This window comes from Centruroides sculpturatus, unplaced genomic scaffold (assembly GCF_000671375.1).
Source record: "Centruroides sculpturatus isolate CEXI.00-Female unplaced genomic scaffold, Cexi_2.0 scaffold596, whole genome shotgun sequence".
Taxonomy (NCBI): domain Eukaryota; kingdom Metazoa; phylum Arthropoda; class Arachnida; order Scorpiones; family Buthidae; genus Centruroides; species Centruroides sculpturatus.
In genome coordinates, this window is record NW_019384881.1 from 45,427 (window position 1) to 58,295 (window position 12,869).

General features: G+C 32.5%; 1 protein-coding gene across 1 annotated transcript in view; it reads left to right on the forward strand.

The window, feature by feature from the left end:
* LOC111631029 (piggyBac transposable element-derived protein 4-like) overlaps positions 1-12,869 on the forward strand; it is a 60,848-nt gene that overhangs the window by 2,616 nt on the left and 45,363 nt on the right. Inside the window, exons 2-4 of the mRNA XM_023375220.1 lie at positions 9,615-9,802; positions 10,082-10,150; positions 12,409-12,477. Coding sequence (XP_023230988.1) covers positions 9,650-9,802; positions 10,082-10,150; positions 12,409-12,477 — 291 coding nt within the window. The 5' untranslated portion in view covers positions 9,615-9,649. The remainder of the gene's footprint in view (positions 1-9,614; positions 9,803-10,081; positions 10,151-12,408; positions 12,478-12,869) is intronic.

Here is a 12,869-nt window from a genome sequence, read left to right on the forward strand (position 1 = left end):
TTTGTTTTATGTTTATATTTTTTATAATTTTATAAAAATTTTCAAGTGTCTTACATTTGATTTTAAATAGAAAAAAAATCTTATTACATGATGTAATATTTGGTTTCAGTTACATGTCATATCACATAAAAGCTTATGATTTGTAGAAAAATAAGACTAACTATAAATTTCTTCAGTAGTGAAATAATCTAAAAAATTTATCTCATTACAGTCGACCCCCCTATAAGATCATTGATTTTTCCGTTTTATCTGAATTACATGTTGTACGAGTCACTTAGATTTTACAAATACGTGTGCCGGACTATGAATGGCTCACATATTTGTAAAATCTAAGTGACTCGTACAACATGTAATTCAGATAAAACGGAAAAATCAATGATCTTATAGGGGGGTCGACTGTAATGAGATAAATTTTTTAGATTATTTCACTACTGAAGAAATTCATAGTTACTCTTATTTTTCTACAAATCATAAGCTTTTATGTGATATGACATGTAACTGAAACCAAATATTACATCATGTAATAAGATTTTTTTTCTATTTAAAATCAAATGTAAGACACTTGAAAATTTTTATAAAATTATAAAAAATATAAACATAAAACAAAAATATGATAAATACAGTTAAAGAAATTTACAAAGTTTGTTTTTTGAAAGATTAGATGATAAAATCATAGGCCAGGGATGGCGAACCTTTTTCTGTTTGCATGCCATATTGTAAGCATACTTAGCTTTAAACATGTTGTGTGTGCGCCAAAGTTTCAGACTTCGAATAACGATATTTAAAGAAATTAAACAAATACACTTTAATTAGAATAAATGTAAAAAAGCTGATTGAAAAAGGATGATCAGTTGATAAACCAAAAAGATGATTGAAAAAGACAGAAATCGTATGATACATTACGTGCCAGATGATTTCTCCTTATGTGCCACAGGTTTGCCACCCCTGTCATAGGCAATGCTTCTTACAAATCAATACACAAAAACATGCTTAAAATACTCCTCTTTTCTATCTTTATGTCAGCAATATTAAAAAAAAGACAAAAAATACAAAATATGATTTTATCAATCAATCATTTACAAGAAAGCATGTCATTTGAAACTAATTAGCACTATGCCTTCTGCTTTTTCAGTTTAATCATGTCATAATATTATGATAATATATCATGATTCTTAAAATAATATTTTAAAATGTAAATAAATAAATATTATACAGAACAAATAAACCAGGGGAAAGGAGAATATATCTCGCTTATCCATATCCTCTTAAGTTATTCTGAGTATGAAAAATCACTTCTTTAACAAAACAATTTAAATAAGCTGCTTTATATGGGAAGGAATGAAGGAATAATCTTTAAAATTTTTATCCTGAACTTATTAACGAAGAAAGAATGTGAAGGATAAGGCAATATATGTGATATCTTCCATTTGTTTGAAATAAATTAACTCCATGCCTTCTGTTTCACTTATATTTTTTTAATTCACCAATAATAAAACAAAAGACAACAAAGTACCACGCCTCTATTCACTTTCCAACCATGATATATTTACACCAATTGTGTTCCATCATGTGATCAGAACACACTCCTACCAACCAAGGATTATATACTACATAATTAATATAGTCCTTGTAGACAAGGGATTTCACTTTATAGAGATTAAGTATAAAAAAACGGGAGCACCAGATGACAGGTACAATATTGTTTCATAAAGTAACTTTCTCAAGAAAGTAATATTTCCTTTCACTTGTGTTCTCCATAAATGAGTGGATTGCAAATGCATTTAGTACGTAATCCTGTTGCACATTTTCTCTCGTATAAATCAAAATAAACATATGCGAGCATTACTCGTAAGCAACAATATATACGAGGCACTAAGAAGCTTTTTCTACCTGTTGCAACGCTCAGACTTTAGGGGTATAGTAGTGCCCCTGCCAGCCACTGCGTGAAACCATTTTATCCCCCTAAGCATTCTCAAAACGTGATAGCCTCTCTTATCTCGTAAGCACTGCTTCGCTATACATCTAAAGTAAAATGGACGCTTGCGTGTATAATGTATTATCCGGCAAAAATAAAAAAGTCGAGGTAACTGTCGACAAAAACACCAAAGAAAGATTAACAACAGGCAAATTTATGGATTAAATGTACTTTTGATGGTTTATAAAGCATCACCTGATTAGAATTTATATATTTTCCAGACAGTGCCTTTAATTAAAGTGTGAAAGATTGGGAACACGTGTTAAAACGGCACCACAAATAACAAACAATCCATTTTATTGGTGGAATGAGGGAACAGAGATCAGAATGTGCTCGTTACAGAGAACAATTATCGATATATGTACAGGGTGTTTCGAAACTCAAGGGCAAAAATTTAAAGGGTGATAGAAAACATCTAAACAAGCAATTTTCACCATACAATGCATGGGTGGAGAGCAAACGATGAACTGCTAGACGGCACTGTGATGGAAAGCATAAAGCGCAAGTTTTCTTACACATCGTCATTTCTACTGTGGATTTCAGAAGGCATGGCGACATACAGTAATCAGGAAAAGGCAGACATGCATTTTATGTATGGTCTTGTGAATGGGAATGCTCTGGAAGCCGAAAGACTGTACAGGCAGCATTTCCTGAGAAGACACATGCCAGACTGAAAAATGTTTGAGCAATTGCATCAGTGCGTGTGCGGAATGGGATCCTTTGTCACTGACATGCATGATATAGGGTGTGGCAGGAGTGTGCGGACGCCACTAGTTATAGAGGACATTCTGCAAAGAGTGAAATATTAGCATGCATTAGTTCGGATATTAACATGCGAGAGGTTTCCCGTGTCGTAAATGTGCCCCACTTGATTGTTTGGCGAGTACTACAGGACAAAGCATTACATTCCTACCATGCACAGAACGTGCAAGCCTTGATACCTGCAGATTATGTGCCACGTGTCGAGTTTGCACGTTGGTTTTTGCAACAGCTAGCAGCGCAGACTGATTTTAGTGCACATGTGTTATTCATGGATGAATGCACCTTTATTCGTGAAGGCATTTCTAATATGCACAACCTTCATGTGTGGGCATTTAACAATTTGTACGCCACATTTTGGCGTACAAATTGTGGAATTGTGGGAATGTATGGAATTGTGGGTGACCATTTGATCGGGCCATACCTTCTGCCAGTCCTACTGGACGGCAGGACATACCTCACGTTTTTACAACAGGTATTGCCAGACATACTTCAACCTGTTGCAGCCAACATACAAGCATGTGTGTGGTTCCAGCACGACGGAGCACCACCCCATTTCAGCTTGGATGTGTGCAGTGCTTTAAATGCTAAATTCCCAGGGCTATGGATTGGTCGAAGTGGGCCCACACCTTGGCCGGCTTGCTCGCCCAATCTCTCCTGTCTGGACTTTTTCCTTTGGGGCCATTTGAAAAGTCTGGTGTATGAAAGCCCCATCAATTCCAATTAAGACCTAGTTGCCAGGATTTCTGTTGCTGCCGGTGCCGTCCAAGACATGCCGGGTGTGTTCTAAAAAGTGCGCTGCTCACTACGTCGCAGGTAGTTGCTCTTTTGAGCAGTTTCTGTAATTTTGCCACACATGCTGTCAGTAAAATTATTTAGTACCTCCTCTATCTGTTTGGTGTTTCGTTCTTTCATGTGACAGTAATGGATACATCCTAGAGGTTCACCGCTTGCTCTCTGCCCATTGTATGATGAAAACTGCTTGTTTAGATGTTTTCTATCACCCCTTAAATTTTTGCCCATGAGTTTCGAAACACGCTGTCTCCACTCTCGTTCGAACTTCCTGCGAAAATTAATATATATACAATCCCATTTTACGATATTTTTTGGTATTCATTACTTGAAGTTCATCTTTTTAAGCCTTATAAAAATTCATTCTGAGGTTGTCATAAATAAATTTTGTATTTTTGGATGCCAGAATGTCCATTAATTACTGTCTGTGCTAAAAATAAAAATAATCATGGCACTATTTAATTTTATTTCTATTAATCAACATATTGCATCAAGTTTATAAGTGTATATGATATCTTCTGACGTTGATAACATGTGCTTAAATTAAAAGCATTCTTTTAATTTTAATCTAAAATATTTGCTAACTTATTAGTTTAGTGTTGCATGGCAAATTGTGTGATAAGCCTACTTATATGTATGATTTAATTTCAATTTTCCAAACTATGATGATGAAAATTACGGTTTTATTTTGTGTGTAATAATTTTTGGGTCCTGAAAATATTCTGCATGCCTTTTCATAAATTGCATTATACAACATTACTTTTTGCTACCTTCAGATGGCTAAACTTGGTCTACCTTATTGTGAACAAAAAAATCAACAAGGTAGCCAAGGAGACAAATTCCCTGACTTTTTGAGAATTTGTCAAATTTCCTAACTTTCCATGACTTTTTCCAAACACTAATGAAAATCCCTGACTTTATCCAGGTGCATAGGAACCCTGTATATAATAATATTACAAATTAATGTGTTAAAATAAATAAAATGTACTCAAACAAAAAAAATACAAGATTGTAACATAACATATTTTAAAGCAAATTATTCAATTAAAGAAATAAAATTAACGTTTCAAAACGAAGAAACATAAATTACTTCTCCATCAAGAAATACAGTAGATCCCCCTATAAAACCGTTTCCTATAGTTATGATTCCTATAAAAATTGTGGCAGTATCCGTAAACAACGGTAAAAATAACTCCTATAATACGTAAAACGTCATTGGGCAGCCGAACTACTTTCCCGCCGTCCGTAGCGTGGCGCTACGGACGTTTAGGCGGATAAATTGAGTTTAGTATCGTCTGTTCATATAATTATATATAAATTAGGTACTGTATATATAATTATATATTAACTTAATTTATTGTAACTTTATTATAATTAAATATATATTTTTCGCCGTCTAGCGTCACGCTACGGCGAGTTAGGCGACCTATCTTCTGTCCAGTACTGTAATTTTATACATTTCTTGTGAAAGAAACATTTCTTATTTAACGGTCATAAAAATTATTTATATTAAGGATGTCTCCAAAGGTCAACGAAGTTTTCGCAGAAAAATAATATCAGAAATCGCGGCCGCGGTTTGATGCGCTGTTCCGCGACGAAACCAAGCTTTAGCAACGGGCGTAGTCGAACAGTACACACTCGGTAAGCAATCCTACAATTTTTTGTTTATAACGTAGTTTAACGGATTATTTTCAAAAAAATATACGTATTTTGGAAATCTTGAGTCGAATTAGTCTAGAATCGATTAATTTTATGAAAGAAAACTTTTCAAACAGCCGTAGTCCGTAAACTATGATTCCTACAAAATTGATTCATAAAGAACGGAACGTATCTACCGTCTTATAGGGGGATCTACTGTATGTTATTCTGTTTCATTTTTTATGGCAGCTGCACAGTTTTATGTGTTTTCAGGAAAATCATTATCATTATTACAGTTATGAAGTGATATGACTTCTGAAATATTCTTTTCTCTTTTATTAATACATAAATTATGCAGTCATAACCACTTTGGACATGGCTGTGACATTTTCCATGTCTAAATATTTATGTCTGTGGAAACGTCCTTTCAAAAAGTCCTATAATTTGTTCCACAACTACTCTGACAGAACCGTGTTTTTTATTATAAGTTTGTTGTTTTATTGTGAGACTACCATAATCCTTAAATGGTACCAATAAAAAAGTATCTAAAGGATATGCAGAATCACTTAATAAATATTTTGTTGGCTCCTGCAGTAATAAATTGTATATTGGACTTTGTTTCCACACCCGAGAGTCATTGGAACTACCAGACCATCCAACAAAAGCATCAATTATGTTCATTTCTGCATCACAAATTATTTGTAATAAAATAGAATATCTTCCTTTTCTGTTAAAATAACTTTGCCTATCCTTTATAGGTGCCTTTATAAATATGTGTTCCGTCGACACATTCAATTACACCTGGCAACAGAATCTTCTGTAATTGTTCAACCTTATGTATGGTGTTGTCCAAGTTATCTGATGGCCACTTAATAAAATTACTGTATTTACTCGCACATAAGACAAGGTTTTTATTCATTTTTCACTGCTTCAAAAACCTAGGTCATCCTGTATGCACGAGTGAAGGATTCTTTACGTTTTTGCAATAATTTTTGTGAATTGTGTATAGTTTATGCTTCCATTATAGCAGGGTGCTATTGAGGTTAAGGTGAATATTGCTTTCAAATAAGGTGACTGTCTGAATATGGCTGATCATTTAGCAATCATTATTAATGCAGTTATTTCTTATTTGTTAAATTAGTATTTTTAATGAATATTTGCAAATTCTGAATCACAAAAAATAAACTCTTTCCAGTCGTGCATTTATAATCTTTTGGTTTTGCTATGTGAGTATCAAGTGTGTGGAAAAGCATTCTTCAAGAGCTGGTAGCAAAGTCATTCAGTAAATACTGCATTTCAAATTCACTCGACGGATCAGAGGACGATGTTTTGAGTAGTGAGAGTGAAAAAGAGAAGAGTTTTAATGAAGCTTTGGAGGACAAGTCTGAGTAGACAAAAGGTTATAGCATCAAGAAAACATGGTTGTTTGCCTTAATACATACATTTGATAATATTCTATTTGTGATTAAATGAAATAAAATTAGAATTGTATTAATAAATCTAATTTCTTTATTTTGATCTTTAAAGTCACACTTCGTTTTATATGCGAGATTGTCTTATATGCGAGTAAATACGGTACTTAACATGGAACACATTTTGTTGCAGAAACTCATAAAGCTCCTATAAGCATAGTCTTTGTTTAAGCCAAATCTAACAGAAATGCCTCTGAAAGACTCTTGATTGGCAAGTGTCCATATACTTAACAAAACTTCTTTTAATTGTTATAGGATAATATGATTTATAGTTTGGTTTTTTATCCACATTGCAGCTTTTTTTATATGGTTTTGTTATAGAAATACAAGGTCGACCCATTGTTATTTCACTCCTTGTTGTATTTATCGATTTTATAATTTCCTATAAAAATAAACGTGTAGATGATAAGTTTTATTTAATGAACAAGGAAAAATAACAGGCAGAAACGTATACTGTGTTTACTCACATGTAGACAACCTTGCATATAGGATGAGGTGTGACTTTAAAGATCAAATAAAGAAAATTAGATTTATTAATACAGTTCTAATTTTATTTCATTTAATCACAAGTAAAATATCAAATTAACATAAATGCACACATTTTCCCACAAAAATTACTGGCATTTTAAACTTTAAGGAAAAATCTTGTAAAATTGACAACATAATTTGTTCATGTAAAGCTGGACAATCGGGAACCATTTTTGCCAGTTTTTAACAGTCGAATTCACTCTCTGTCAATTACCCTTATGAGTTTCTCCAAATTTTGATTTCCAAATAATCATCTGTTTTCATGTGGGAATGGATTAAAACTTATATCGTGCCCTCATGTGATTTTGGAATTTCAATCTGGAATTCAATTCAAAAGCTTTGCTTTTCCTATTACTATTCATCTTTACTCCTGACAATATACAGGTACGATTCAAACGACCCAGATAAAATACTTATGTTTTTAAATACAAGAGGGTAAGCATCCAGTAAAAAATGTGAATACACAGTTCACAAAAATTATTTACAAAATTTCAAAGAATCTTTCGCTTGCATGTAAAGGATGACCTATGAATTTGAAGCTGTGATAAAGGAATAAAAATCTTGTCTTATATGCAAGTAAATACAGTAATTAATATTATACTGCATACAGTAGACTAACTTAATTTACAAATGTTAACTAAACAAAGTGCAGTATCATTCTACTATGCTGAAAAGAAAAAAATATGTTATTAACTAATTTCCGAAACTTAAATGTAATTATAATTGGATTAACTTAACGAATATCAAAATTTGATTCATTCAAAAAACATAATTTTCACAAAATCTTACAGAATGACACATGTAAAATTAAATTGACTATTTTATAAATACAGTAGAGTTTCGAAAACTCGGCACTCAATAACCCGGCAGTCTGGATAACTTGGCTACACCCTGGCAGGGCAAAAAAATCCTTAGTTAATTAATTTTCATTATAGACAGCTTTATGCCTCATAAAGTATTTTTCTGAGGTCTGTCTTATCAGGTAAATTACTGTACACAGTGTATTCATTAATTTTCATTTTCACGTAGTAAAGGCTCTATGCCTTCATAAAGTATGTACTTTTCCTTTGTTTAAGGGTATTTGGGCAGTTTATTCTCTGTTGTATTCTCAAGCAAACAATACATACAAGTACAGTACAGTATTTTCTGAGGAAACACTCATACTTATTTTCTTTAACCCCATTCCCGATAAATTGGCATTTTCACAAACTCGGCCACTCTTCGGTCCACATTAGGCTGAGTTTTCGAGACTCTACTGTAATAGCATTTGGTTTCCTATTAGAAAACATTATGTAAAACTTACTTCTGTAGAATTTCTTTAAAGTCTAAAATGACTCTTAAAGCCATCCAAAGAATAAGAAAATACTGTATCTTCTACATAATTATCTATCTTCTGTCTCTTTGTTCTATTTATTATTATTTTTCTTTTTTTGGAAAGAGTAATGCTCAGTTCTCCATACCTTTTTTTTGTTATGTTGTAGTTCTTTAGCTAAAACACTACTTTTGGCTGTAACAGAAATTAGAGAATATATTACAGCATTCATGTTTTGCTCGAGTGGAGAGCGTTTCTGAACTATGATGCAGCGATTTGTAGCGATAGCTGCTCGTGACATCATTCCTGCTACACACTCACTGCATAAACACGGCCCATGAGTCAGCCCAGCTGGAAGAGTCTATGTGAGATGAAAGGGATGGAGGACACGTAAGAGTTTACACGTGGATTGGTATCTGCGTGTCATCTTTCTTGTTTTATTCTAACGTTATGTTGTTGTTGTTTACTGATTCCTTTATTTAACACTGTTTTTAGACTGTTGAGGAAGGTTGGAATGGATTATAACATAGGTTTATCAATTTTTTTTAAGAATTTTAAACATATCTCAAGAACTTTTAAGCTTCCAGTGTTCAGGGAACAGAACTGCTTGGCCACCAGTGGCCAGCAGTTCTGTTCCCTGAACACTGGAAGTTTGGTCATGTGTTCTCACCTCGCCAGGACGTGCTGGTGATGTGGAGTTTTCCAGGTTTTCTCCACATCTGTAACACCCAAATAGGGGTCAGTTACCTTTAAAAAGACCTCTCAGAAGGCATTTTCCCTAGGCAGATTGCCCAAGTGTTGCATTGCCATAACTTAACCAAACAATCTAAGCTTTATTTTATTTTATTTTTTTGGAAAGTTTGGTTTGCAAAACTTGGTGTTCTGTCATATATACCATGAATTGTCAAAACATAACGTAATGTTATTTGATGACTTTCGGTTTGCCCTGGTGGAACTGCGACATCTAATGAAAGTGGACTACAAACTAGCCTTAAGTGGCAGAGCTCCTGCTATAGAGCAGAAATCAAATTTACTTCGTAGAAAAGCATTTTATATTTGCTTTTGCATAAGAATTAAATTTGTTATAAATATGCATTTTAAGTAGAGAATTTTCATAGATAAATTATTTTTAATGTAGATAAAAACAATAAAGACAAATTAACATTAGAAAGGATGGAGAATGAAGGAACACATGTCGTCGTCAAGACCGAACCAGAATGGGATTATGTCAAGGAAGAGCTCAATTTGGAATTTGAAATTGATAACAGAAATATTAATGTTAAATGTGAACAGTATAATGATGTTACAATTGAAGAAGATAAAAAAGTAAATTTNTGGAGAATGAAGGAACACATGTCGTCGTCAAGACCGAACCAGAATGGGATTATGTCAAGGAAGAGCTCAATTTGGAATTTGAAATTGATAACAGAAATATTAATGTTAAATGTGAACAGTATAATGATGTTACAATTGAAGAAGATAAAAAAGTAAATTTTATTCTAAAAGTCCCTAAATTTGTCTAGTCCTCATATTTTATATTCCATACCTAATATCTGTTTGTACAGTTTTTTATTTGCAATCTTAATGTATTTTTTCTTCTTGCAGATTCATATCAAAACCGAACCCCAGTCGCCCACTTTGGAAGTTACCTTTGAATCCGATCTGTCATTACCTGTGAGCAAATTTCTTCAAAGATCACTTTTTATTCAGTATTTTTTTATTAATTAATTATAATAATAAAATTGTAATTATTATTACCTGAAATTATATATATTTTTCTCACATATATATACTGGTATTAAATATTAATTGTGTTTATTGTAGCTGGGTCATTCTGGAAAGTTACAAATAACAAAATTAAGTGTGATGCCTACATTTTTATTTTTGTTGTTCAGAATTGCCTGAATTATATCTGTATAATAACACTTTAATACACTTGTGTATTAAAGTGTTATTATACAGATATAAAGTGTTATTATACATATATAAAGTAATAGTCTTTAGGCATCTCTTAGGTAATGTTGACATCAATAATATAGTGCACATTTCCACTGCAGCAATATCATATATGAGGTGCATAATAAAGTCTTTATACACTGGATGTGTGAGAAATGCATAGCCAATGCCAGTACCAGGTTATTTTGCAGCCCAGGCAAAATAACCTGGTATAAGTGCGCCCCTTATTTCACAAGTTGGATATTTTTTAGAATGAAATTTTAAATATAAAAAATAAAAGTTATTTTGACACATTTTATTAATATACAAAGTAATATAGAATACGTATAATATATGAAAATCAAATTAAAATTTTTTCTTTCTTCAATTTTACAAAATTTTCTATTAGTTTTTTTTTAAAATCAAGTGTAGAAGCTCGCTCATGTTTGATTGAAATTGTTGGCAAATCTGTTAACCTGTTTTGGGACATTTTTGAGCACAAGTATGTTTTAACAGGTTTTACTCACATGTTGTTGTTAATTAATTTATCGTTAATTTGTTTTGGACACTAAAATTAACTTGAAAAATTAATAAATGTTTTAAAAATTATTTTTAATAAGTGATTATGGAAAATAAAATGAATGCCACTGATTGCTTGATACTTGGAACAACTTACGGAGATATTGAAACACATTACACGCTTGTCTTTCGCAAATATTCTTAAAGCCATCCAAAGAATAAGAAAATACTGTATCTTCTACATAATTATCTATCTTCTGTCTCTTTGTTCTATTTATTATTATTTTTCTTTTTTTGGAAAGAGTAATGCTCAGTTCTCCATACCTTTTTTTTGTTATGTTGTAGTTCTTTAGCTAAAACACTACTTTTGGCTGTAACAGAAATTAGAGAATATATTACAGCATTCATGTTTTGCTCGAGTGGAGAGCGTTTCTGAACTATGATGCAGCGATTTGTAGCGATAGCTGCTCGTGACATCATTCCTGCTACACNGCTTTCCCGTAAGCCTAAAAGTTTGACAATGGTGTTTGGATAGTCTGTGGAATCACGCTCGACATTCCAAACACCATCGTCAAACTTCTAGGCTTACGGGAAAGCGGCACCGAACGTCCGTCCTACATGTTTAAAACGTCAGCCTCAACCTCTATAATGTTTAAATTATTTATCTTAACTGAATTTTAAGTAGCAGTAAGTTCAAATCATTCAGGTAAGGAACAAAAAAGATTCAAGAGTTAAATAGAAAAATGTGTGGTGTATGAGGGATAAGGATAAAGAATTGATATCTAAATCATATATAACCATTTAATTTTGATATTTTAGTGAAGTATGAATAAAGCATAACTTGAAGTTTTTCGTCCTATGTAGTTGCCTAGTTTGCCTAAATGGTAGTGCTGGCCCTGCGCACAACATATGACACATAGTAATGAATGCAGCACAAAGACAAAGGAAAATGAGAAATACACACATTATAAAAGAACACGTGAGAAACCAATGAGAATGTACAAGAAATACATATTTTACCATCTGCAGGGGTCACACTGCATAGTGTCTACATTGTCACTTGGTAATGTTTTTATTAAAGTGGCAATAAACATAATACTGGCAATAGCAAGTGGTTATAAAAGCCCTAGTCTGCTTGTCTTGACATTTGGGATGAAATTGAATCAGAAATCACACTTTGGAAAAAACAACAGAATGTCTGGCTTCTGTGCATCACACACCTTACTCATGGATTACTTCACTTTCATCTGTAAAATATAGTTGGGTTTTGGGATTATAAGATTGGGCAACAAATAGATAGAGATATTTGTAGGGCTCTAGGCTAATATATTTAGATAGTTTACTACTTTTTTGGCCACGCTAATAATTTATTCTAAAAGTCCCTAAATTTGTCTAGTCCTTATATTTTATATTCCATATCTAATATCTGTTTGTACAGTTTTTTATTTGCAAGCTTAATGTATTTTTTGTTTTTGCAGATTCATATCAAAACCGAACCCCAGTCATTCGCTTCGGAAGTGAAGTTTGAATCCGATCTGTCATTACCTGTGAGCAAATTTCTTCAAAGATCACTTTTTATTCAGTATTTTTTATTAATTAATTATAACAATAAAATTGTAATTATTATTACCTAAAATTATATATATTTTTCTCAAATATATATATTAAACATTAATTGTGTTTATTGTAGCTGGGTCATTCCGAAAAGTTACAGATAACAAAATTAAGTGTGATGCCTATATTTTTATTTTTGTTGTTCAGAATTGCCTGAATTATATCTGTATAATAGTACTTTAATACACTTGTGACAGTCTTTAGGCATCTCTTAGGTAATGTTGACATCAATAATATAGTGCACATTGCCACTGCAGCAATATCATATATGGGTGCATAATAAAGTCTATACACTGGATGTGTGAGAAATGCATAGCCAATGCCG